This window comes from Somniosus microcephalus, chromosome 6, assembly GCF_052327205.1.
Source record: "Somniosus microcephalus isolate GS21.2 chromosome 6, FLI_Smic_1.0, whole genome shotgun sequence".
Taxonomy (NCBI): domain Eukaryota; kingdom Metazoa; phylum Chordata; class Chondrichthyes; order Squaliformes; family Somniosidae; genus Somniosus; species Somniosus microcephalus.
Genome location: NC_140992.1, coordinates 218,113,673 through 218,141,170, shown reverse-complemented (window position 1 = coordinate 218,141,170; position 27,498 = coordinate 218,113,673). Strand labels below are relative to the sequence as shown.

The 27,498-nt window shown below is 45.8% G+C and overlaps 1 protein-coding gene across 3 annotated transcripts in view; it reads left to right on the top strand.

Moving 5' to 3' along the window:
- The window catches only part of fto (FTO alpha-ketoglutarate dependent dioxygenase), a 542,258-nt gene that overhangs the window by 144,330 nt on the left and 370,430 nt on the right, over positions 1-27,498 (top strand). For 2 of the 3 annotated variants that reach the window (XM_085991412.1, XM_085991414.1), the window contains exons 5-6: positions 6,149-6,228; positions 20,877-21,020. In XM_085991412.1, coding sequence (XP_085847538.1) covers positions 6,149-6,228; positions 20,877-21,020 — 224 coding nt within the window. The remainder of the gene's footprint in view (positions 1-6,148; positions 6,229-20,876; positions 21,021-27,498) is intronic. The other variant, XM_085991413.1, reaches the window with a different exon arrangement.

Here is a 27,498-nt window from a genome sequence, read left to right as displayed (position 1 = left end):
AACACTACTCTATCTCAAATCAAATCAACTTTTATTGTCATTGTTAGTGCACAAGTGCAGTACAACGAAATGTAGGCTTGCGGCTCCCGAGAGTGTACATTTGGATTAAGACATTTAAACATTCAACATACATTTGGCTTGTAGTATATTAACATAAATATGACCATAATAAAGTGCATTGGCAGATGTGCAGGCTTTAGAGTTTATTTGTGGAGTTCAGTAGGATGACAGCCCTGGGAAAGAAGCTGTTCCTAAATCTGGTCGTACAGGTGCGAATGCATCTGTAGCGTCTCCCAGATGGTAGGAGGGCGAACAGACTGTGGCTGGGGTGGGTAGGGTCTTTGATGATGGACCGTGACCTCCGTAGACAGCGTTTCTGGTATATGTGCTCTATGGTCGGTAGCCGGGTGCCGGTAATGCGTTGGGCAGTTTTGACTACCCGCTGCAGGGCTTTCCGGTCATAGTAGCTACAGCTGCCATACCATACTGTGATACAGTTTGTCAGGATGCTCTCTATAGTGCAGCGGTAAAAGTTAGAGAGGATCAGGGGTGACAGATTACATCTCTTCAGCCTCCTTAAGAAATATAGGCGCTGCTGGGCCTTCTTCACCAGAGAGGAGGTGTTGAGGGACCAGGAGAGGTCTTCCGTGATGTGGACTCCGAGGAACTTAAAGCTGTCCACCCTTTCCACCACAGCCCCATTGATGTGGATGGGGGTGTGACTTCCGCCTTTGGTCTTCCTGAAGTCCACAATGATTTCTTTTGTTTTCTTGGTGTTAAGGGCCAGGTTGTTATCGGCGCACCACTTCACGAGATGCTGGACCTCCTCCCTGTAGGCTGACTCATCGTTGTTGGTGATCTGGCCTACTACCGTGGTGTCATCCGCAAACTTGATGATGGTGTTGGAACCATTAACAGCCACACAGTCGTGGGTGAAGAGGGAGTAGAGGAGGGGGCTCAGCACACATCCTTGTGGGGCCCCCGTGTTCAGGGTCAGGGGGGGGGAGGTGTGGCTATCTAATTTGACAGACTGGGGTCTGTTTGTTAGGAAGTCCAGGGTCCAGTTGCAGAGGGAAGTGTTCAGGCCAAGAGTTTGGAGTTTGGTGGCCAGCTTGTTGGGGACGATAGTGTTGAATGCTGAGCTGTAGTCTATAAACAGCATTCTGATGTAGGTCTCCTTACCATCTAGGTGATTCAGTGCCGAGTGTGGAGCAGTTGTGATTGCATCCTCCGTTGATCTGTTTGCACGATAGGCAAACTGGTGTTGGTCAAGGGAGGCAGGAACACTGGCTTTGATGTGGGCTAAGACCAGTCTCTCGAAACACTTCATTATGATGGGTGTGAGTGCGACAGGTTGATAGTCGTTCAGGCACGTCACAGCCGTTTGTTTTGGCACAGGAATAATGGTAGCGGTCTTGAAGCATGTAGGGACTACTGCCTGGGCCAATGACAGATTGAAGATGGCGGTGAAGACATCAGCCAGCTGATCAGCACATTCCTTGAGTACCCGTCCAGGGATGCTATCCGGTCCAGCAGCCTTTCGTGTGTTCACTCCGCGTAGAACACCCCTTACGTCGGAGGTCGACAGAGTGAGCACCTGGTCTTCCGGGGGTGGCAAGGCTTTGGTAGCCGGCTCCATGTTGTCCCTGTCGAAGCGAGCGTAGAAGTTGTTAAGCTCCTCCGGAAGGGAGGCATCACTAACCGGGGGACTGGTGTTTTTGCCCTTGTAGTCAGTGATGGACTGGATGCCTTGCCACATGCGCCAGGGGTCCGAGTTGTTGCGGAAATGATCCTCTATCCGCAGTGTCTGTTTCCTTTTGGCAGTCCTGATACCCTTTTTTAGGTTGGTCCTAGCTGCACTGTAAGCCGCCGCGTCGCCAGATTTAAATGCTGCGTCGCGTGCTTTCAACAGTGAGCGGACCTCTCCGTTCATCCAGGGTTTCTGGTTGGGGTATATCCTGATATTTTTATGGGTCGTGACGACCTCGACGCAGCTGTTGATGTAGAATAGCACTGGATGCGTATTCCTCGATGTCATTATGGGCAAACATGCCCCAGTCAGTGCGTTCGAAGCAGTCCTGAAGCTCCGATACTGCCCCCTCTGGCCATACTTTCACTGCTCTCACTGATGTTCTCCCTCTTTTGATGAGCGGTTTGTATGCCGGGGCTAGAAACAGAGAGAGGTGGTCAGACTTCCCAAGGTGGGGGCAGGGAATGGCCTTATAAGCGTCTACAATGCTCGTGTAGACTTGATCCAGTGTGTTCTCCCCTCTTGTGGGGCAGGAGACATTCTGGTGGAATTTCGGTAGTACAGTTTTAGGTTTATGTGATTGAAGTCCCCCGCGACGATAAAAGCTCCATCTGGGTGCGCAGTTTGTTGTTCGCTGATGTCCCTGTAGAGGTCCTTCAGTGCTAGTTTGGCATTAGCGTGTGGTGGGATGTAGACCGCAGTGATGATAACAGCCGTGAATTCCCGAGGCAGGTAGAAGGGTCTGCACCTTACCATGAGGAATTCCAAATCAGCCGAGCAGGATCTATCAATTATATAAGTGTTAGTGCACCAGGCATTGTTAGTGTAAATGCACAAACCGCCTCCCTTGCTCTTATCGGAGTCTGCAGTTCTGTCGGCGCGGAAGACTGTGCGTCCTTCTAGTTGGATGGTGGTGTCAGGGATGCCGTTGTTCAGCCAGGTCTCTGTGAAGATCATGGCGCAGCATTCCTTTGTCCTTTTCTGTGTGGAGAGATCCAGTTTGATCTCATCCATTTTGTTCTCCAGTGACCTGACGTTGGCCAGGAAAATACTTGGGAGGGAGGGTTTGTGTGGGGCCCTCTTCAGCCTGTTTTGGATACCTGCCCTCTTACCCCGCTTCTGCTTGCGTTCTCTGCGCGGTCTGCGCTGACTTCCGGCTGGGGAAGGACGCCACGCTGGTCCCGGGCGTCGGGCGATGTCGGGAGGCAGATCGATGTCGCCGAGTGTAAGCCGCACGCAGTCGGCCCCGATGTCTAGGAGCGTCTGCCGGCTGTACGGTAGGTCAGCCTTTAATTCCCGAATCAGCAGAGTCCAGAAGAGACTCAGAAGGAGGGTGAAAACGCTCAGTCTCGGGAGAGACAAAGCCGCTGCGTCCGTGCGCGCCACCATCTCGCGTAGGACCCACCCAGGTGTGTATCTGCGCTGGTGCTGGGTGCGCTTATGTCTGGTCACAGTGTGCCCTCAGAGGCTGGAGGCTCCTCTGAGGAGTCCTCTTCCTCTTCCTCCTGGGCAATGAGAGTGGGGGGGGGGCGCTTGATGGACGTGTGGGCGAGTAAAGAGATGTGTTAGATAGGTACAGATACCATTACGCACATGATGACCATTCAATTGCTGCTGACATCAGTCCTCATATGAGTGACTGATGTATGCCATGTAGCTGTATGATATGTAATTCTGTCACCAGGTTGCTGAGATGTCCCCCTCTCTCCGTCACCCACCTCCAGCTGCTCAACCACTCCCTTCCACCCATTCGAAGGGAAGAGGACCTCCCTGTGTGCTCTGAATCTTTCCACAAGCATATGGAGGGAGTCATCTGAGAACCTGGGTGCAGCCCTCTGCCTCTGTGCAGTCATGTTTCCAAGTGTTTGGAACAATCCAAACCTCCAGTGCAGAGACTGCACACTCCTAGATGAACCTTCAAATGTAATGTGGCCATGGCTCCTTTAAATATCCCGGCTGAAAACATGTCATGGATGACGTCATCAGACCTGCACCATTTGATAGGGCCGGGTAACGCGCAGGGCGGGCTTAATAGGCGCCATTTGCGCAAAGTCGATTTCTGCAGCGGGATGCAAGCAAGAACAGAGTCGCGACCGCCCATACCAGACCCACCCAGGTAAAGAAAATTCCGTCTGCAGGTTCTGAAATGTTTTCAGCACCATTCAATGATTGAGTATTTGCCAAAAATTGATGGGCAGTCATTTTCACAATGGGGCAGCTCATAGTCAATATGTAGCAATGTGTCATGCTAAACTATTTTATGAAACTTTTCACCAGTTTTTTCACAGGCATGTGCTTAGTGACGTCAATGGGCAATGATTCTCTTCTATTGTTTGCTGACATCACTCCTTTGAAGACTAGAGCTTCCTGGGGTCAGTTATCAGGAAATAGTGAAAACTCTTTTGAAACCCATGACAGCTCTTCATAGTGGGAAATAGTGAAATGTATTTTCAAACAAACATCAGCTCTTTAATCAATCACAGTTAATGTTTCCGTTCAAAGGGATAACACATTTACACATATAGACATTTGTGTAGAAGTGTATTTATCTTTATAAAAAAATGGACAATTGGAGAATGTAATTTGAAGAAGCAGGCAAACACTGTGAGCTCTACTAACCATAGAATCTAACTCATGGAGAATAAGAATTACTAAACCCTCAGAAGTGATTAACCTACTTGTGTAAATTTCTAATTCTCTTATAATTTAAAATATACAACACCAAATTATTTTTAAATCTGTAGTATTTTCTAATTAGCTGAGAAAATTATGACCTTTGGTGTTGTAACACGTGGTCAAGTCCTAGAAAGATTAGTATTGGTCCTTAGCAGTTTATACTTCATTAAACTTCACTGTGCAATTTGAACCATATCTCAGAATTTAAATACAGCTACTTGTATGTTGGCCTCATTTCAAGCCAATGCCACATGGTATCCCAGTAGATATATTTTTATTTCTTCTGTGGCCACTGAAAGGATAAACCGATTGGGGGAAAAAAAATGGAAATAGTAGTTTTGCTTTGAAGGGAGAATTTTAAAACACCCGAACAGTGTTTTATTTAAGCATGGGAGACAATTGTCTGTTTCTATCACTGGAAACAAGCCACTCTAAAACCAGGATTAAAGGGACATTTATACAATGTTAGTGTGCACTAACCAGCTTGACTAAAGGTGTTCTGATTTACTACTACATTCCTTAGTCGCAGATCTGACTTTAGCCATCCCTGATGCACACTCAGATTATTTGCAACCCCTGACTCACCCCTGTTTATGGGTTCATTGATCTTGTCTACCCAGGCTAAATGCAGAAAAAGCCCATTTTTACATCATGTTCACATATTGGGAATTGATAGAGGAGACAAAGTACTGTTGAAGAGTGACTCCTCATCACATAAACACGTCATCTCCTCAGTCAGTTGTCAATGTAAAGTTGTTAAATTGATGTAATTAAATATACTGCCAATATTATAAAAATAACCAGCAAAGCTAGAATAGTTCGGAACTGCAATGCAGTGCTGTAAATGAGAGCCAGTGAAGGGATTCATAAAAAATGGTTACAGCTGAAAGTGTAAAGAGAAAAGAAAAAGGAGAAAGAAGTACTGTACACATATGTTGTTATGCTTCTTCACTGCACTGAATGCTTCTGAACAAAAAATTGTCCTGTTACAAATTTCTCATTGTAACACAGGATAAAAATTGAACTCTGCAATTTGATGCTGATTGGTGGAATACCATTGTATATACAGGTTATTAATCCCTTATCCGAAACCCTTGGGGCCAGATGTGTTTCAGAATTCGGAATTTTTCGGATTTCAGAACAGTAGGGGTATCTGCAGCTCTTTTTGACATTTTCACAGTGAAATTAAACTCAAAATCACAAAATAACAAAAAATATCAGAGAGCAGCAGACGCACGTGTGACTGGTAGCAGCGCTGAGACACAACTGACGCCTCACACCTGCGTGGGTCAAGCATCGGCCGCGTCGGGTCATGTTTGGCACCACTCGGGTCATGTCGTGCACACGAGTGACGCTCCACGAAAAAACTTTCGGTTTTCAGAGCTTTTCGAATTTCAGAATTGCGGATAAGGGATTGTGGACCTGTATAAGCATTTATTTCACTTTTTTTAATATTTATTTTTAACTGTGTACCTCCCAGGCAATTCTGTTGCTTTCAGTATTCACAACATTTTCTATTGATTTTCTGCTATCGCTGATCCTACAGGTTCTCGTGTCTATTTTATATTTCTTTTTATGAATCTTGAAGTATGACTTTCTCTTGCATGATTGATTTGTCGTGTGCACTGCACAGTAACTAATTTTCTATCTTCAAAGATTAAATTTCATGTTTAATATTTTTATATGGATTAAATATGATTGTGCCTTATAATCTGTTCTTAGATGATCTTAATATGACCCATCAACATTGTGTGCTGTCTGGAATGCAGCCTCGCTTCAGCTCTACCCACAGAGTGGCGGAGGTAAGATTGGATGTTAAAACATTCTTGTTTTATTTTTGCTCTGTTACTGAAATGAAATTTTTTGACCTGTAGCACAATTGTCATGCTGTACCATATGAATATTAAAATTTCCATCTGCAGTCTGAAATTCTAAAGTCTTTCTTTTTTCCCCTCTGAACTCTTGTGAGCTAATACTCTACAAAGCTGAAAATTGAATAAAAGATTATTTTGATACCCAGGTGCTTTGTTCAAGATTAAATCAAAAGGTTTCACGTATATTATAAATGTTTCACCAAACACATTGTGCAATGAAGCTAGTTCAACCATAGTTTTTGTTAAATCTCTGTTGACATATCCTACTTTTTATTAAACTATGCAACGTGACGGTGGAAGATAGAGATCCAAGTATTCCTAATGTATTTATGGCATGCATAAAATAGGATTTCCTTTATATTTATGGCAATTTGGTTTGTGTTACCTAATTTTACTGTGCGATAGCTAGAAGTAAAGTGTTAGATTTTGACTTTGGGTGGTTTTCGAGTCGGGCAGTGGGCGGGGCAATTGGGACGCCCACACAATAAGGCAAGGGAATACACAATGAGTGGTAGGACCCTAGGAAGTACAGAGGGTCAGAGGGACCTTGGTGTACATGTACATAGATCTCTGAAGGCAGCGGAACAGGTAGATAAGGTGGTTAAAAAGGCATATGGGATACTTGCCTTCATTAGCCGAGGCATAGAATATAAGAGCAGGGAGGTTATGATGGAGCTGTACAAAACGCTGGTGAGGCCACAGCTGGAGTACTGTGTGCAGTTCTGGTCGCCTCACTATAGGAAGGATGTGATTGCTTTGGAGAGGGTGCAGAGAAGATTCACCAGGATGTTACCTGGGATGGAGCGCCTCAGCTATGAAGAAAGACTAAACAGGCTGGGGTTGTTTTCCTTGGAGCAGAGAAGGCTGAGGGGGGACCTGATTGAGGTGTACAAAATGATGAGGGGCATAGATAGGGTAGATAAAGAGGAACTTTTCCCCTTAGTAGGGGGGTCAATAACAAGGGGGCATAGATTCAGGGTAAGGGGCAGGAGATTTAGAGGGGATTTGAGGAGGAACTTTTTCACCCAGAGGGTGGTTGGAATGTGGAACTCACTGCCTGAAAGGGTGGTAGAGGCAGGAACCCTCACAACATTCAAGAAGCATTTGGATGAGCACTTGAAATGCCATTGCATACAAGGCTATGGACCAAATGCTGGAAAATGGGATTAGACTGGACAGGGATGGATGGGCGGCGCAGACACGATGGGCCGAAGGGCCTCTTTCTGTGCTGTTAAACTCTATGACTCTATGACAATGTCATCAGGCTGAGGCTGAGCCATTTTGGTAGTCAGGCCGTATATAAATTTCATTGGTGGGCTGCCCTTGCATTTCCAGCAGTGGTGGGCAGCCCACTTATTTGGAGAACAAGATTTATGATGGTCCTGATGCCAATTTAAAGCATGTTTCACCTCTTAAAGCGAGGCGAGGTTTTACTCGCTGAAGTTCTTGCTTTGAGCTGCAACATGTCCGAGGCAAGAGCACCCACGATTTAGCGGCTCAGGAGGTTCTTCATAAGTAGGTGAGGGCATGCAGATGGGTCCTTTTCCCCTCTAATGGCAGGTGGGTACCCAGGCAGACTCTGCAGCAGGCCTACAGGGAAGTGGCTGAAAATAGCAATGTCAGAACCATCACACCCAGGACATGGATGAAGTGCTTCAACGATCTGACCCAGACAGCAAGGGGTGAGTGTGATCTCTTGCTATCTTTATTTCTTTGCATTAAATCTTGCCATAGCACCTCCTCACCCCCTCAGCACTTCACATACTTCTCTTCCCCGCTCCACATGCTTCTCCTCCAATCATAACGGGACACTGAATCATCTCCCCCTCTCTGTCTAATCACACACTCAACTGCTGCTGATTTTAGCTGGTAATAACTGGAAAACATTTCACTCTTCTGCTACCTGCTTTCACATATCACATTGGAGCCATTTTCTTGCACATGACCATCTACCCATCATGCTCAAAACTTGCTGCTTCTCCCTCTCAGCATGCTGCCCCTCACATCTGAACTTTTTACAAGTACCACACACTAACTCACTCCTACTCTTTTTGAAAGACAAGACTAGACAACACCAGGAAGAGGACCAGAACAAGGTGCGGGGGGGGGGGGGGGCGGGGGGGGGAGGCTGGGCAGCCTCCAAAGAAGCCCACATCCAGATGGCGGAGGAAGATAATTGGGACAGACAGCTTGACGAGCATCGGTGATAGCAAGGCTGGAGGTCACGCTCAGAACTGTGTCTGCCTATCACCCTTACCGTTTCCTTTTCCTTAAGCAATCATACATAAAGGCAACGTGGCAACCTGGTGCTGCATAGTGCTGGCAATCGTCGGCTACTGTCTAAGCTTTCCATGCAATGCTAACCTTTGTTCCCCCTCCCCTGTTCTCTAGGCCTATTCCATGTCTCGAACCCTGAAGAACAGGCCTACCTATTCCTGTTCTTGCCTTCCTAAAAAGACTTGCATTTGGTCAGCCTTCGTGAAGAAGCACTAGCACTCGCTCCATCCCTTTCAAGCACCCGCACAGAAATCGGCACCCCAAGTGATATAAATAGTGAGTTACAGGGGTTTGTACAAGAATTAGCGAGCACAAGTGAATAGGCTAGTGGAAAGGACAGCCCAGGAGATGGCTCAACCGAGGGCAAACTTGAGTCCTAGCTGTACTGAAGAGAACAGAGATGCAACTTGGGGGACCCAGCCTTCAACTGCTTTTTGTGCACCAGCAATTGTTCAAAGTATTAGACAGCTTGATTAGGAACTGTCCAGTGTAAGTCGCTTCGGGGTCCTATTGACATCATAGGAACCCAATATAAATACATTAATGGTTCAGGAAGGGCAGCTGGGCCATCCGCACGAAGGCCCCCATCAGAATGGCGGAGGGTGGATTAGGACTGGAAACGAAACGGCAAATGCAGTCCTGCTTTTTTCAAAGCACGACCGCCCCATTTTCACCCAGTGGAGGCAGTTAAAATTGGCCCCATTAATGAAGCTCAAAGAACTGCTGGGTGAATCTGGAAACACTCAGCAGGTCAGGCAGCATCGTGGAGAGAGAAACAGAGTTAACGTTTCAGGTTGATGATTTGAAATATCAGATAATTGAAAAAAATAATAATTTCCAGCATTACAAACTCAGTACTATAAGAAACCACACATTGCAACTTTTAACACTTTTCTGTCCAAAATCTTTTTAAAGCTGCAGTAAATGTGTGACTTGTTGCTTGGATCTGACATGGTTTGGATTTGGCACGTTAGAAATATTATTTGCTTTTCTGCCAACTGAACCCAAAACTCGCCATCAAGGGGAAACTCACCAGCCTGACAATCATTTTCAGCATGGCCTCAAACCAGATTGTAAAATTGTAATCTTTGACATGCTAAGCACATGGCATATGCGTAGCACAACTCTGGTCCATGTAAAATCAAAATGATGTTTTTTATGCTATTTATGTTTTTTCTCTGTGTCACCACTTAAACTCTCTCTTCCCTCTTCTCTACCACCACCACCGCACCCGACCTGCAGATTTCAATTGCCACACTTCCTCCTTTAAATGGGAGAGCAGGAATTTAGGATTGTGAATTTCCATGATTGCTCCTCTGTGCGAGAAATGATCCCGACAACTCCACCAATTATGATGACACAGGGTTCTCCATTTATTGGCCCTGCCATAGTCTGACATGTACCTCCCAGTTCAAGCAGCTGAGTTTAAACTGCTGAAACTTATTTGGGATTTTGCCATCCCACGTTGGGCTGCTTTATGGATTTGTTTTTTTCCCACATGGTGGGCAAGGTGTCAGATTTTCAAACAATGCCAAATATTTATATTTGTTTTGAAGTTATTCTAAATTTGAGAACCGACAGTATAAATTTTTAAAAAAATGATGTGATGTGGGCGATGCTGGCAAGGCTGTATTTGTTGCACATCCCAAGTTTCCCTGAGAAGGTAGTGGTGGGCTTTCTTCTTGAGTCACAGCTGTCCTTGTGGCGACTATCCTCCCACAATGGTGTGAGTTAGGGAATTCTGCGACATTGACCCAATGACGATAAAGGAATGGCGGTTTCTGTCCAAGACAGTGTGTGACTTGGAGGTGGTGGTGTTTCCGCAAATTTTCTGCTTCTATCCTTTTTGATGGTAGAGGCTGCAGGTGAAGAAGATACTGTTGAACCTAATTGAGTTGCTGCAGTGCATCCTGTGGATGATACATACTGCAACCACAATACGCCGATGATAGAGGGGTGGATGTTGAAAAAAGTGGCAGGCCTGCCAATGAAGTGAAGTGCTCTGTCCCTTTCACTCTCATTGAGCTCTTTTTTCTTGGGTTCCCTGATGCTATACTCAGCTAAGTGCTGCCTTGCTGTTAAGGGCAGCTGCTCTCCCCCTCTCCTCTGCCATTTAGCTCTTGCATCCATGTCTGGATCAAAGCTGGGATGAGGTCAGGAGCTGAGTTATTTCTGCTGGAACCCAATTGAGCATCGGTGAGCAGCTTATTGGTGAGTAAACGTTGCTTGATGGCACTGTTGATAATTCCTTCCATTACTTTACTGATAATTGGGAGGAGGTTGCTAGTGTGGTAGTTGGCCAGGTTAGATTTATCCTGTTGTTTTTTTTTTTGTGGATATGACATACCTGGGCAATCTACCTCCTTTTCAGGTAGTTGCCAGTGACATAGTTGTACTGAAATGCTTGGCCTGGGAATTGGCTAGCTCTGGTGCACAGATCTTCAGCACCCTAGCTGGAATGTTGTTAAAGCCCATAGCCTTTGCACCAGTCCAGCTGCTTCTTAATGTCATGTGGAGTGAACTGAACTGGATATGATGGTGGGGACCTCGGGAGGAGGCCTAGTAAGATGCTCCACTTTAGATGCTTGGAAACAATTCAGCCTTGTCTCTTGTACTTGTGTGTTGGGGACCACCAGGGTTGAAGATAGGGATTTCATGAAGCCTCCTCCTCCTGTTAGTTTCCCAATTGATCACCATCATTCTTCACTGGAATGTAGTAGAGTCACTGAGCTTTTCTCTGATTTGTTGGTTGTGGGACTGCTTAACTCTGTAGCTTGCTACTTTTGGTGTTTCACATGCAGGGTAGCCCTGTATAGTAACTTCACTAGATTTAATTCTAAGGTATGCCTGGTGCTGTTCCTGGCACACCTTTGTACACTCTGCATTGAACCAGGGTTGGTCTGCTGGCTTGATGGCGATTAAAGAGTGAGGGATGTCCTGGGCCATGAGGTTACACTACGTGACGGAAGATGTCCTTACTGTGGAGATGACCTACCAATGTTATCGCATACAGATATATCTGCAACCAGGAAGTTGTTGAGGGTGAGGTCAAGTAGGTTACTTCCTCGTGTTGGTTCCCTCACCACCTGCAGGCCTAATCTGGCAACAATCTCCTTCTCTGGACTCGGTCAGCAAGAAGGAGTATTGATTCATCAGTTGGAGGACACGATAGTTGATCAGCAAGACGTTTCCTTGATATTGTTTGACCTCAAGCTATAGACTTTGTAGGGGCCCATCTCTGGTGGATTTATCTTGCCAGTAGGACAAGAAAAAACCCAGGGATGGTGATGGAGTAGTCTGGGATTCTGTGAGTAAGAAAGAAAGACTCGCATTTATATAACGCCTTTCATGACCACCGGACGTCCCAAAGCACTTTACTGCCAATGAAGTACTTTTTGAAGTGTAGTCACTGTTGTAATGTAGGAAACGCAGCAGCCAATTTGCACACAGCAAGCTCCCACAAACAGCAATGTGATAATGACCAAATAAACTTTTTTTTGTTATGTTGATTGAGGGATAAATATTGGCCAGGACACTGGGAATAACTCCCCTGCTCTTCTTCGAAGTAGTGCCATGGAATCTTTTACATCCACCTGAGAGAGCAGATGGGGCCTTGGTTTAACGTTTCATCCAAAAGACAGCACCTCCGACAGTGCAGCACTCCCTCAGTACTGCACTGGAGTGTCCGCTTAGATTTTTTGACTATGAGTATGACTATGTCAGATTGCTTAACTAGTCTGTGGAACAGTTCTCCGAACTTTGGCACTGGTTCCTAGAAGTTAGTGAGGAGGACTTTGCAAGATCGACTGGGCTGAGATTGCCTAAGTCCTGATGATGTGTTGATGCCTGGGTTGTTCCTGTATGATTTCTTCCTTATTTTTAAACTTGGTAGCGATTGTTTTATGCCACTTTAAAAGGCATTGCGAATCAACCATATAGTGTGGGACTGGAGTCCCTGAAGGACAGTTTTTACTTTTCATGATTATTTTTCTGGTGCCTAGCTCACAAGTTATCAAATATATTGAATTCAATTTTGTAACTTGCCATGGTTTGATTTGAATTCACAATCTCTAAGTTGTTAGTCCAATACCGTAACCACTTGGCTACTGATATAAATACTTATCTGTTTAACACATTGCCAACTAGAATCTGCATTGCTCAGTGTTGAGATTTACTAGATCTGTGTGTGAATTTCAACTGAAGGGATCATGAATGTTCCAATTTATGCTGAAAGTGTGGGATTTTTAAACTCATATAAAACCTTGAATGTTACTTTATTTGCATTTTTACACTTTATAATTAATTTGCTGAGGAATGACACCATGCTGTTTTGATACCCCATTTTAGTAATGTCTTAATAACTTGTTATGCACTCTATGGAAATCGTAACCCAGAGCCTGTTTCTTTTGATGTTTTTAAAAATCTCTTCCAGCTACCAAAGTTTTTATATGAGAACCTGCAGTGCAGAGCTTGATGGAGCCTCTTTTATCACAAGTAGCACAAGTTAAAAGACAAAAGTCAACAATGCAATGCAGAAAATATTTAATTGTAGCAACTAATAAACAGTGGCTGGGATTGTGTTACATTTTTTTCAGATGATGTTTGTGCAGTTTATAGGAGCCATCCAACCCCCAAGATTGTGTGACAGCCTTCAATACACTTCTATTGTTTGCATAATATGTGAAGTCATTTCATCTTTAGAGCACAGAAGGATACTATTTGGCCCATTGCACCTGTGTTGGCTTTCTGAAAGTGATATCCATGTAGTCCACCACTTTTCCCCACACCCGTTTTAAATGTGTGTTTTTCAAATATTTATCCACTTCCCTTTTAAGAGCTATTATGGATTCTTTATCTATCATTGCTTCTGGTAGGGTATTCCGCATCCTGTTCAACCCAGACCTGAACTTTAACCTCCACATCCTGTTCATCATGAAGACCATTTATTTCTACCTCTGAATCATTGCCTACGGTCACCTTACTGCAGTCCCACTACCACTGAAATCCTTATCCATACCTTTATCATCTCTAGACTCAACTTCTCCAATATCTTCCTTGCTGGCCTCCTAACCGCCACTCCCTATAAACTCCAACTTCTTCAAAACTCAGCTGTTCATATGTTGTCCCACATTGTCCTACTCATGCAGCACACAGTCCTCGCTGCCCAACAGTGGCTCCTTGACCTGCATTGTATAAAATTTAAAATCGTCGGCCTAGAAATTCGGTGGTCTGCGCCACCAGTTAGCGCCTAAAGAGGGCACTCAGTGGCTTTAGCGCCACTGGCCACGCCTCCCGCGATATTTAGCTGGGGCGCTAATGGCAGCATTAGCCTTTTGCGCTGCGCCGCCACTGATGACGTCATCGGTGTGCGCAGCGCCCCGCTACCGCCCCGATCTCGATATTCGGTAGCGCCCGCCTCTGTAGGGCCATTCGCAAATCGCGCCCGGTTCACGGGGCCTACCTGTGGCGGCAGTGGCGCAAATTAAAGTGGAGGTGCGGGGCGGCCGTTTTTTCGGCGTCAATCATTGCGACTTTAACACCTGATCCGTCTCTGAACCCGCCCTCTAAGCGCCGGCAAAATCGCGGCCTAAGTGCTTTACAGAGGAGGAAAAAAATAATTTAAATAGACAAAGGAACAGACAGCAAATCATGGAGACTTGGTTGAAAAGATCAGTTTTGAGTATATTTTTACAAAACAAAAAGAGCAGATAGGCTTAAGGAGGGAATGAAGAGAGACGGGCTGAGGTGTCTGAAAGCTCTGCCATTAATAGCAGGGTGGAGGGAGGACTGGAGCATTTACAGGATGGGAAATAAGGTTGAAGTTGAAGATGACGGGGGAGAAATTCGGTGGAGCCGCAAAAGGGGCGCCAAGCTCGCCTGGGCGCCAGAATTAGCGCAGCGATCGGAGCAGTTGCGACCGCCGGAAATTCAGCTTGAACGCCCCAAGAGGGACACGGGGCGAGGCTCGAGGCGCTCCGCGTCCCTCTTAGGGCGCTGAAACTGAATACCGCAGCGCAACGTGCCGCTGCGGTACTACAGGCCTTCCTCCCATCCTTAAGGGGGAGGGGCCTGCACCAGCACGAGCGGAGATCGCGAGTGCCGGCAAAAGAGCCCGGCACCGAGGAGAAGTGCCGGGGTCTCAGAAAACAGCCGGCACTGCCGCGGGGGGAGATCAGGAGGCCGGGGACAGAGGTGCTGGCAGGTGGCCGCCGAAAAAACGGCCGCCCCGCACCTCCACCTTAATTTGCGCCACTGCCGCCACCTCGGCATTGCTCATGTTGGAGATGGACTCCTCTATTCTCTGCACACTTGGAGTCACTGTGGGTGCAAACCCAGTCAGAGCCTCCTGCACTTCTTCCTGAAACTCCAGCACTGTTCTCCTTCTGGATGGCTTCTGGGGCTCAGCGTCTACATGCAGCTGAGCAGAGCTAGAAGTGTCCTGCGGCCTCCGGCAAGGACTCTCCACTGCTGTCCCTGTCTCCACTATCTGCTCTTGTTCACTCGTGCGTTGTGATACACCAGGTGACAATACTATTCTATCTCGCAAATGATCCACCGAGGTTTGCGTCTCTGCGCTGGTGCTGGGTGCGCGCATTTGTGCTGACGCTGCTCCCTCAGAGGATGCAATATCCTCTGCGGAGTCCTGCTCTTCCTCCTGGACAGTAGGGAGGGGGGCTCTTGCTGGTCCTGTGGGAGAGTGAAGACATGAGCTAGATATGTGATATGTAGATTGCAGACACATCCCATTGTACACATGATAAGCATTCAATTTCTATTGACATCAGATGCCATATGTGTCACTCATGAAAGCCAAATAAGATGGATGGAGAAGCATTCTGTCACCAGGTTGTTCAACTGAGCCCATCTCTCCGTCCCCCACTTCAACCTATTCCACTGATCCCACAATGTCCAGAGCGGCCTCCTCAGCGTTAGTCAGCTGTGATAAGGATGGTGGTCCTCCTCCTGTTCTCTCCCTCTCCCTCTTATTGTGGCCTCTCTTTTCCTGCAATGAGGGAAAGAAGTGGAGTTTCAGTAAGAGTGATGGAATGCGTGTAAAGAATGGATAAGATAGATGTTAAGAGGGAGACTGTGATGGAGTCGGTTCCCATTACAAAGTTCCCTCCTTTTGAGTTGTAAGTTGTTGTCAGTGCATAACCTTGAGGGTGGGTGTGAGGGGCGCATAGTAAGATGGGGAAGCGATTCTATGCAAAGGGAAAGAAGGATGGGGGATGGTGCAAGGGATATTGGGTTGAGTCAGGATGTGCAGGAGTAGGGTTAGCAATGCAGAGTGATGGGGATGTGATGACAGGCACAGCAGAATTAAGGCAAGTGTGCTTTTATACTCACCTTTTCCAGAATGCAGGAGATCATTGAACCTTTTCCTGCATTGGATCCAGGTGCGTCTGTACATAGACCTGGCACTGACCTTCTTCCATCACCTGGGTATAGGACCTCCCGACATCCTCTGACTCCCTCCACAAGAACATGGAGGGAGTCTTCGTTGAAGCGGGGAGCTGCCTTTTGTTTCCCTGCAGACGTCTTGGTGAGAAGCAGCAGTCAGAAGCACCAGAAACGACCTGAGATCTAATTGTGAAATGTCCCCTTAAATGCACCGGCGGTAAACGCATCAGCATATCAGCTCAACAGACACATATTTAGTGATCAGGGCAGGTAACCCACATGGCGGGCTTAACTAGCCCAATTAACCTAAAATTGGGTCAGCAGGCCGGCTGGAGCTGGCAGCGGTGGAACCCGCCAACTACCGTTCCCGATGCCAACCCACCTCCAATCAGAAAATCGCAACCTTAGTATGCGTTCTATGATAAAGGCATTATAAAAATGCAAGTTGATGCATTTGCTGTTCTGCCATGCATTGAAAAATTCAGCACCAGCAAATAATCGGGTAAATCATGGTGAGGTACGTACGAAAAAGATGAAGATCCAACATCCAAAATTGAGTCTCATTCATTGGATGAGATTCTTGATATAATTATTCTGCTGTCCCCACCCAACAACTTGCATTTATATAGTGCCTCTAACATAGAAAAGTCTACGAAAGCACTTCACAAAAGGAAAAATAAAAAGGAACGGAAGCATAATATTACAAAGGGATATCGACAAATTAAGTGAATGGGCAAAACTGTGGCAAATGGATTTCAGTGTAGGCAAATGTGAGGTCATCTACTTTGGACTTAACAAAGGATAGAACAGGGGACTTTCTAAATGGTGAAAAGCTAAAAACAGTGGCGGTCCAAAGAGACTTAGGGGTCCAGGTACATAGATCATTAAAATGTCATGAATAGATACAGAAAACAAGTAAAAAGACTAATAGAATGCTGGCTTTTATATCTAGAGGACTAGAATACAAAGGGGTAGAAGTTATGCTGCAGCTATACAAAACCCTGGTTAGACCACACCAGGAGCACTGTGAGTAGTTCTGGGCACCACACATTAGGAAGCATGTATCGGCCTTGGAGGGAGTGCAGCGTAGATTTACCAGAATGATACCCGGACTCCAAGGGTTAAGTTACAAGGAGAGATGACACAAATTTGGGTTGTATTCCCAAAATTTAGAAGGTTAAGGGGTGATCTGATCGAAGTTTTCAAGATATTAAGAGGAACAGATAGGGTAGATAAAGAGAAACGATGTCCGCTGGGTGGGGATTCTAAGACTGGGGGCATAGTTTAAAAATTAGAGCCAGACCTTTCAGTAGTGAAATTAGGAAACACTTCTACACACAAAGAGTGGTAGAAGTTTGGAACACTCTTCTGCAAATGGCAATTGATGCTAGATCAATTGTTAATTTTAAACCTGAGATTGATAGCTTTTTGTTAACGAAAGTTATTAAGGGATATGGGCCAAAGACGGGTATATGGAGTTAGGTCACAGACGGAACAGGCTCGAGGGGCTCAATGGCCTACTCCATTTCCTATGTCAAAGTGCTTGTAGGCTCTTGAATGTTTGGGCAAAGGGGAGAGGGGATGCACAAAAGTCCAGAGTCTGAAGACTGAAGGTGTGAGAGGGAGTGTAAGACTGCAGAGATAGTGTGAGTTAAAGGTATGAAGGGTTTTGTAGATGAGGGCGAGGATTTAAAATTCATTGTGATGGTTTCACTGCAGCACCTGATAAGGTTTGGATTAGTTGGAGTTTATGAAGGGAGGAGGATGAGATGCTGATGAGGGTATTGGAGACAACGGGCTGGATTTTGTCAGTGTGGGCGGGCTGGGGCGTGTCAGGTGGAAATCGTGTCAGGACCCCGACTCCTAATGAAGTGTTGAAAAAGTGCGATTTTCCCCGAATTGGCCAATTGATTTCCTGCGTGTGGGAACCCCTGGCCCAATTAGTCTTTTCATACAGAAAGTCGCCTCCGATGACGTCATCAATGCTGTTGGATTTAAGGCCTGCAAGCAGCCTTGATTCTTCTGGAGACTGCAAAGGCTCTGCAATTTATATGAAGGAATTGAATTGTGGAAAATGTCAACGATCAAGCAAAAGTGTGCTCCTCGGTTTGATGAGCCCTCCCACCAAGCTCTGGTGTATGGAGCCAGCTGTAATAAGGAGGTGCTGTTCCCTTCCTCAGGGGAAAAAAAAGCCACCCCAGCAGACAAAAGCTGTGTGGCTACAAGTGGCCCAGGTTGTCAACTCCATTTCAATGAGCCGCAGAACCTGGCTTCAGTGCAGGAAGAGGTTTCATGACCTTCTCCGCACCAGAAAAGTGAGTATGACTTTCCCATCACCCTCAATCTGATCCCCATCGCCTCTCCTCACTAGCACTCTGCTTTGCCAACCTCTTCCTCCACATCCCACTTGACACTTACATCCCTGCACCCTTACCCATTCTCTCTCTATGGTCACATTCACTTAACTATTCGACTGTGCAGCCCTCACACTTCCTATCACTGTGATGCCATGAAAGCAACTACTTACAACACACAGGGAGGGTCCTTTGTATCCTTCTACGCATCTATGCTATGCATTCATTACACCCACTCCTTCCATGGTCCATGGAGGAGCTTATTCGCAAGGGTATTGAAAACATGGTCATTGTTCAGAATAGAATGACATCTCTTGAGGAGCGATGGTCAGCTATTGGGCAAACAAAGCAGACCTTCATGCAAGTCCTCTGGAGTAGGACTTCCAGTGCAGAAATGGGTCCTCATGGCCCCGCTGCAGTGCAGCAAGGTGCTGTCAAGCCACTTGCCAACTCTGAAGTGGGGCTGACCCATGAGAGGGATGTTGGTGGCAGACAACAAGGAAGTGGGGACTCCTCTCCAAGCGCTTACACGACCATGCCACAGCAAAGCCCTCAGTCAGAGCCCCACCAGAGTCCTCACCCAAATGAGATGGGCGTCTCAGCCCCTGCACAGCCGTAGGAGCAATCGGACTGTTGGCGAGCCCTCACCAGTTCACCACCCCAGAGGATGCCCGCCAAAGGCGTCGAGACAGGAGCAGCAAGAGAGCGAGCAAGGGGCCTCCACATCTGCTGAAGCCACAGGGGAAGCACCACGTAGGAGCACGCGTAAGAGGAAGATAAAGCACAAAGGTAGTCACTTGGGTGCTGTGTTGTTTTGTTTTTGGACCAGCCATCATTTTGATTGTATTATAAAGTGTTTTGATGGCAGAAGTTGTGGCCTGTGTCATTTTGCAAATGGGACTTTCACATTGAGGGCTTAGGGCGCCTTGCGATTATCAGAATGGTGGTCAGAGTGATAGGATTCCGTAGGTTCTTCTCCATTGTCGATGATCTGGTAAGAAGGAGCAAGACTAAAGTGTTTGATTGTGCAGGCTAAGCAAATCTGGCCAGGATAACTGCGTCCCTTGCATCCCGGGCAACAATATGGTGGCGCTGTGGCGCTTTCTGGCCTGTGCAGCTTCAGGTGGGTGACTAGCAGCTTGGCGCTCCTGTTGATGTTCCTGCTGTTGGTGCTGCTTTTGCTCATGGTTCTGCTGCTGCCGCGGCTGGTCTTCATCTGAATCTGATGTCCAGGAGGAAAGGAATGAAATGGTCGCCATGCTTCTGGTATATGCCTCAGTTGAGGAAGCGCTTAGTCAAGGTGGGGAGAGGGGTTTCCAAGGAGGTCACACTGGAGATGGGTGTCACGTTCCAAACTTCCACAACGCTGAGTAAGCCTGCTAAAAGTTCCCCCAGACCTGAAACAACAAAGTTCTGCCACCTGCAAATGATCATCGGTGAAAGCTCCTTTGTAATGGTGGAGCTGCAGCTGTTTGTAAGCAATCCACTAGTGAGGCCACCAGGATTACCTGCCGTGTTCCAGAGGAGGCGTGTAGGATGGGGGAAATGTGTTAAAATGGGATTATAGAGGCAATTAATTGGTTCTTAAGGGCCTATCCCGCCTCTGGAGGCGGGATGGAAAGCGGGTCAGAAAACACGCACTTGGGAAAATTGCTCGGAGGCGGGATGGAGGCGGGAACGGGCCTGCCCGTCAGTTTTGGCGATTTTAACAACTCGCACGCCTCCAAACCCGCCTCCTCAGGGCTGGGAAAATGGAGCCCATCAAGTTTAACGGTGGCAAAAGTGTGGATAAGAGTTTTTGTGGTGAGATTGGAGGTGGGTGATGTTACGGAAGTGGATGAAATTAAGCATTTTTGGTGATTGATAGGATGTGAGATTTGAAACTCAACTCTGGATTAAACAGTACGCCAGGGTTTTGCACAGCCTTAATTTCTGATTCAGGCTGAGTAAATGGCCAGAGAGGTAGATGGAAACAGGAAATTATGGCAGAGGCCGAAAACAATGGCTTTGGTCTCGATGTTCAGTTAGAGAAAATTTGCACATGCACGATTTAATGTCAGATACACAAGTGGGATAATATTTCATTACATACTAGTTATATATTTAACTGAATTCAGCAGCACACCTTAGTACATGAACAAAAAAGTTTGTAAAATAATGTAAGTATTTAAAGTTAAATAGCAATGTTTTGATCTGAACAGTTTTAATGCTCATGATCAAACAGAACAAATATCATTACTTGTGCATAACACATAATACTGAATTACAAAAAAAGTGCCAGAGTTCATATGCTGGTTTTATTTTTGAAGATGTTTCATGTCTTCCAAGTTTTGGTTCTCTGATGTAATATTTTTCCAGATAATGATTTCTGTGTATGCAGTAATAATGTCTTCTGGACAAATTATGATTCTACAATGTAATCCATTTTGAAATCAGGAGAAGCAGAACAACCAAATTACAAATGAATTCCATTTTTTTCTCAGACTCCTAGTAGGTTGTATGTGGCTACCTAGTTAATATACATTCAAACTATGTGTTTTACAGTGTTCACTTGGTACCTTGGACTATATTTTTGGACGCTGTGATGTAGCCATGAAGAACCTGCAAAAGGATCCAGTGTTGGGCATTTCCTCCCTGAATTCGTTGGAACTTGCTTTTGTGGGACAAACAGAAGAGATTCACAATGAGGTAAAAACAGTTCACTGCATTTTTCCATGATTAATGTCATGTTAATTACTAACTGTCCATGCAACAAAATAAAATTTAAATTGTTTGGAGTTAAATGTAAATTGGAGATAAATAGTTGTGTCTCAGTTGTCTGTATACAAATTGCCATATGGCAACATGTCCAGATAATTCACAAAAAATAAAACATTTCTTTCAGGCTATAAGACAAGGTTGTCTTAGGGTCAGATGTAAATCATGAAATTAAAATGATTTTAAGCAATGATGGCTTATTTTGGTTAACATACTGTCCTGTGTTAGAGGCTAAAGGACCAGATAATTTATTTATCTGGAAATTGCTGAAAGGTGTTACAAATAGTTAAATTTAGAAACAGCAGTCCGGTTTTAATCTGGGCGGAAGTGCAGTGTGTAGGGGCCAGTGCGTGTGGCAATCTGTCCGTCCACCCCCGCAGCGTGAGGCCTGGGAGAATTTAACTCATAAGTTTCATTTAAATGATTGGATGTGGTGGTCGGAGGGCGTGAACAGGATTTCGGATAGCAGGAGACCACTGCTGGGAATCTGAGGGGACCGTCTTCGGCAGTGAGGTAAGTCGATCTTGTTGAGTCTGTGTTTTCAAATGTAGTTATGCTGAATAACAGGACACAGACTACAGAAGTAATTAAACAGGTCTTTAGTGATTGAGGGTCAGGGCTGAACTGGGATACACTTTGCTCCGCAGGGTTTATATACCGGTGTGGTCACCACCGGTACTACAATGTACAGGAGCCATCAAAAAGTAGTCCATCACCTTAAGGTATCCTCTTAAGGTGGTACAGGTTACATACACTACAATTCCTCCCCTTTTAGCTTAACAGTGTACACCCCAATTTAAACATTACATGGATAACATATATACAACTTTCACACAAAACTGTTCAAAGATTCAGTCTCTGAGGAGGCCTCCTGATCTCGGCCAGATAACGCCTTTCAGGGGTCTCTGGTTCTCGTTGCTGGGGTGACTCATCCATTTGATCTCCTATGGATTGAACATCATCATGTACGTTCGAGTCTGAGGTAGATGCTACAGGCTCAATAACTTCTTCAACTGGTGTCTCTGCCGTAGACATGGGGTCGACCCTTGCTCTCGATTCCACAAGTTGGTCAGCATGACGTCGTATTACATTCTCTCCAATGTCTACCGTGTACATCAAGGGTCCTTGTCGGGCACGAATTGTTCCGGATTGCCATTTATCGTTCCGGATTGCCATTTATCATCCCTATAGTCCCTGGCCAACACTGGTTGTCCTATTTCGAAACTCCGAGTGGCCTTGTTATTTACGTGCTGGAATTGCTTGTTTTCGACTTCCCTTCGCACATTGGGTTTTAACAAATCCAACCGGGACCGCAACCTCCTGTTATAGAACATTATGGCAGGGCTTTGATTTGTCACTGCATGCGTGGCGTTTCGATATGCCATCAGGAAATTGTCCACCTTGTGTTGTGGAATATGGTCTTCGCTCATGGCCTTTATCGCCTTTTTGAACGTTTGTACAAATCTTTTGGCCAACCCATTTGTAGCCGGATGATATGGGGCAGATGTATAGTGTTTCACCCCATTCTTTTTCATGAATTTCTGGAATTCTTCTGACACGAACTGTGGTCCGTTGTCTGAACATATTTGTTCCGGCAACCCATTCCTTGCAAATATGGTTCTTAGAACTGCGATCGTCTTCTCAGAGGTAGTGGTCGACATCTTAATCACTTCTGGCCATTTAGAATGTGCGTCTACTGCTATCAAAAACATGGAATCCATGAATGGACCTGCAAAGTCGATATGCACACGTTGCCATGGGGTTGAAGGCCATTCCCACGGATGCAGCGGTGCAATTGGAGGTGCATTTTGAACTTTTTGGCACCCTGAGCAGCTTTTAGTCAGATCCTCTATTTGTTTGTCGATACCTGGCCACCACACACAAGCCCTAGCAAGGCTTTTCATCTTGACTCCTCCCAGATGACCTTCATGCAATTCCTTCAGAACTCTCTCCCTTAATTTAGGAGGAATAATCACCCTTGTTCCATACATCAATGTTCCTTGACATACGGACAGCTGTTCTTGTCTGGCTGAGAATGCTGGTAACAGTGGGTCGCCATGTGCTGGCCATCCCTTCACTGTCAAGTCGTAGACCCGAGACAGTGTCGGGTCATTTCGGGTCTCTCTCTCAATACCCGCATTGGTGACTGGTAAGCATTTGATGATGGTCGAGTGAAATATCTCGACAGGGTCAACTGCCGGTGCCTCTTCCGCTGTAGGTAGTGGCAGGCGCGACAGCCCATCAGCATTACCATGTTGCTTTGTACCTTTGAATTCGATATCATATTGATGTGCCCCTAGGAAAAGGGACCATCTCTGAAGCCTCTGCGCCGTCATTACCGGAACACCCTTCTTAGGGTTGAAAATGGAAACCAACGGCTGGTGATCTGTCAGCAGCGTAAACTTTTGGCCTTGCAGGTAATGGTTAAATTTCTTAACTCCCCACACGAGGCTGAGAGCCTCCCTATCTATCTGAGCATAGTTGCGCGCTGCGGAGGTCAATGATCTGGATGCGAACGCGACTGGCCTTTCCGAGCCATTTGGAAACTTATGTGAGAGCACTGCCCCGATACCATATGGAGAAGCATCACAAGCTAAGCGAATAGGCAGCGTTGGGTTAAAGTGAGCCAACACTTCCTTAGAGGTGATCAGTGCCTTGCTCTTTTGAAAAGCCCGCTTACAATCATCGCTCCACTTCCATGGTATTCCCATTTGCAAAAGAGTGTTCAGCAGGTGTAACACCGTGGATAAATTTGGAAGAAACTTGTGGTAAAAGTTAACCAACCCAAGGAACGACCTCAACTGGGATCCATTTTCCGGAGCAGGAGCTTTCACAACAGCTTCGATCTTGTCAGGTGACTTATAAAGCCCCTCCTGGTCAATGACGTGGCCGCAGTACGAGATTCGCTTTTGAAAGAACTCACATTTCTGGCGATTAACTCTGAGCCCATATTCTTTCAATCTGGTGAGCACCTGCTCCAAATTCGCGAGGTGATCCTTATCATCATCTCCTGTAATCAGGATGTCGTCCAGGTAGCATTGTGTGCCTGGAATTCCCTGCAATACCTGCTCCATGGCCCTTTGCCAAATTGCTGGAGCCGATGCCACTCCAAAAACCAGTCTATTATACCGATATAAGCCCTTATGTGTGTTGATCGTGAGATACTGGCGTGACGCTTCATCAACTTCCATCTGTAGGTACGCCTGCGCCAGGTCTATCTTGGTGAAGTGTTTCCCGCCAGACAGCGAAGCGAAGATATCTTCAATCCGCGGAAGCGGATATTGCACCGTGTGAAGAACCGGATTAACAGTGATCTTGAAATCGCCACAGATGCGAACCTTCCCAGGTTCCCCCGGCTTGTTGCTCAACGAACGCTTCATGACAGGAACAATGGGTGTGGCCCATTCGCTCCAGTCCACCTTGGACAGTACTCCTGAACGTTCTAGCTCTTCCAGTTCTGCTTCCACAGCAGGTCGTATCGCATAAGGTACCGGTCTGGCTTTGAAAAATTTTGGGTTTGCATGTTCTTCAACCTTGATGTTTGCCGTAATTCCTTTCAGTGTTCCCAGTCCCTGTTGGAACACCTTAGCATCGTCCAATATTTTGGACAGTCGATTAGGTTTGACGTCGTCCTCTTTACAGGCATCTACAGTCAGTGCTTGTATGGAATGCCAGTCCGCATTTATTCTCCGGATCCATTCCCGTCCCAGTAGTGGCGGACCTCTATCAGGTAACACATACAAGTCCATTTTCTGACTTTCTTTACCATTGTAGACCACATTTACTTTTATCTTTCCTTTGGGGTATATTATTTGCCCCGTGTATGTTTTCAATACAATCCCCGTATCCCTCAGGGGAATGTGCGAGAATAACCTTTTGTAATCTTGCTTATTCATGACCGTTAATGCCGATCCAGTGTCCAATTCCATCTTCACTTGGACTCCTGCTATCCGAAGCATGACCCAGATAGTTTGGTGGTCTGCTGTGTTACCCACATTATGTATTTTTAGACAACCCAGTTCCTTACTGCTGGAGTCTGAATCAATCTTCTGTTCATCCGAACTGTTCTCTGTCACCTTGTGTACTTTTTTGTACTTCTCCTGCGGCGACTTTTTGCTGCTGGTCTTCTTTCCGGACCAGCATACTCTTGCTATGTGACCAAGTTTGCTACATTGCCTGCATTCTTTATCTTTGAACCAGCACTGGTTCTGGTCATGCGTTGTCCTTCCGCAACGATAGCACTTTACTACGCCCAATGCCATTTCATTGGTGCTGAATTCCAATGGCCTTTGCTGTATCTCTGCAGCGCCTCGTGCTGCTGCCTCGTGCGATGCTGCAATGCTGAAAGCTTTGTCCAGCGTAAGATCCTTTTCCTCTAGCAGTCGCTTCTGGGTTCCTTCCCTTAGGAGCCCACACACAAACTTATCTCTCAGTGCGTCTGCTAGTCCTGTACCGAACTGACAGTACTTTGATAACTTGCGCAGTTCGGTTAAGAATTCAGCGTTGCTTTCTTCTTTAAGTTGAATTCTTTTGTAGAATTTAAATCGTTCCGCTATCAGCAGCGGCGTGGGGTTTAAATGCTCTTGCAGGATAGTAACAATATCCGCGAAACTCTTTCCTACCGGTTTATCTGGTGTTACAAGGTTCCTTAATAACCCGTACGTCTTCGCACCCATCGAGTTTAATAGGGTTAGTGCTTTCTTATCCTCCGGTACCTCATTCGTTGTACAGTAAACTTCGATGCGTTCCACATAAGTGGCCCAATCTTCTACATCGCTATCAAAAGCAGTGATGTTACCCGTTTTTGGCATCCTTGTTGAGTTTCCTTTCCTTCGGATATGATTATTATTTTATTTATTTATTTATTTTTCAAAGTGGCGGCTTCCCGCGCTTGGCGGCTTTTCCCGCGCTTGTCTTCTTCCCCCGCCGACTCAAAATGGCGATTACCGCGCTGTTGCCGTTCTCGCCTCCCAGCGGTCCTTTATTTTCCCCTACGCTGCTGCTCTTGTTCCCCGCCGCTCCCGCGGTCCTTGTTCAACGCCTGTTTCAGAGGCGAAGCTTCCTTTGATGCAACTGCCGCTAGGTAAGATCAGACTCGTCGCCACTGTTGAGTCTGTGTTTTCAAACGTAGTTATGCTGAATAACAGGACACAGACTACAGAAGTAATTAAACAGGTCTTTAGTGATTGAGGGTCAGGGCTGAACTGGGATACACTTTGCTCCGCGGGGTTTATATACCGGTGTGGTCATCACCGGTACTACAATGTACAGGAGCCATCAAAAAGTAGTCCATCACCTTAAGGTATCCTCTTCAGGTGGTACAGGTTACATACACTACAGATCTGAGGGGCCACAAGCAAATCATTAAAAAAAAAAAAAAAAAAAAAATTTACCTGGACTACTTCTGGCCACGATCCTGTCTGCCGCCAGGTTAACTGGTGGCTCCAGGATTGAGCAGGGCTTTGTCGACGTTCAGTTAAAATCACGTGTGGGTCCACATGATGTCATCAGAGCATGTCTTTTACATTGCAATTAGGCCCCCACTTGCCTGGGGTGGGTCCCTGTCCCAATGCAAATATAATCAGAAGTTAAAATGGCAGCTGGTATAAACAGTTCAGGAACGGTGTGGTAAGTTCACAAACTCGATTTAAACCCCCACACATGCACTGTTCCCTCCAGGTGTGCAGGGTTAAAATTAGGGTTAGTACATTTTAATCACTACCTACCAAGGTAATTAAGCTGAAGCTTCCTGCATGTGAAATTTTTCGATAAATGGTGGATACGTTTTACCTTTTTTAATCTCTTTGATATAAAAGCGCTTCTATTACTATTGAGACTTCTCATGTTAGTCTAAAACCTAATGAAACTCTAGTATAATAATTATTGTTGGGAATATGGATATTACGATGTAATTCTGGTATTACACTGCTGATTTGTGAAGACTGTTTGGTTATTCTGCATGTCAAAGTCACTTTGAGTACAGTGTCCTTTGTGGCATGATAGCTTTCTCTGATGGAGTCAAGGGCAATCTCTACATAATACCAAGGCAGAGCAAAGATTTGTTCATATTTGTTGGAGCTATTGCAGTACTGAGTACCTTCAGTGCACTACATTGTCTCTAGGTCTGGAAAGTTGTGAAGGAACAAAAAATTATTATGTGAAGGGAGCAAGGGCCACTGTCATTGTTGCTTGCAATCAAATAGCAAAAGTTTTGCAGAGAAGTTAGTAATTCTCGTAGATAAGTCTCAACATGATAACGATGAACTACCCTGCTGACTGATGTCTCCTGTGAGGATTATTTTTTCCATGCAAGACTGTGTGCCCTAGACACAACTGCGATAAAATGACAGCATTTTTGAACAACTGTGAAGCCAAATAATATTTCTGTCTAAAGCGTTTGAGTCTGAAC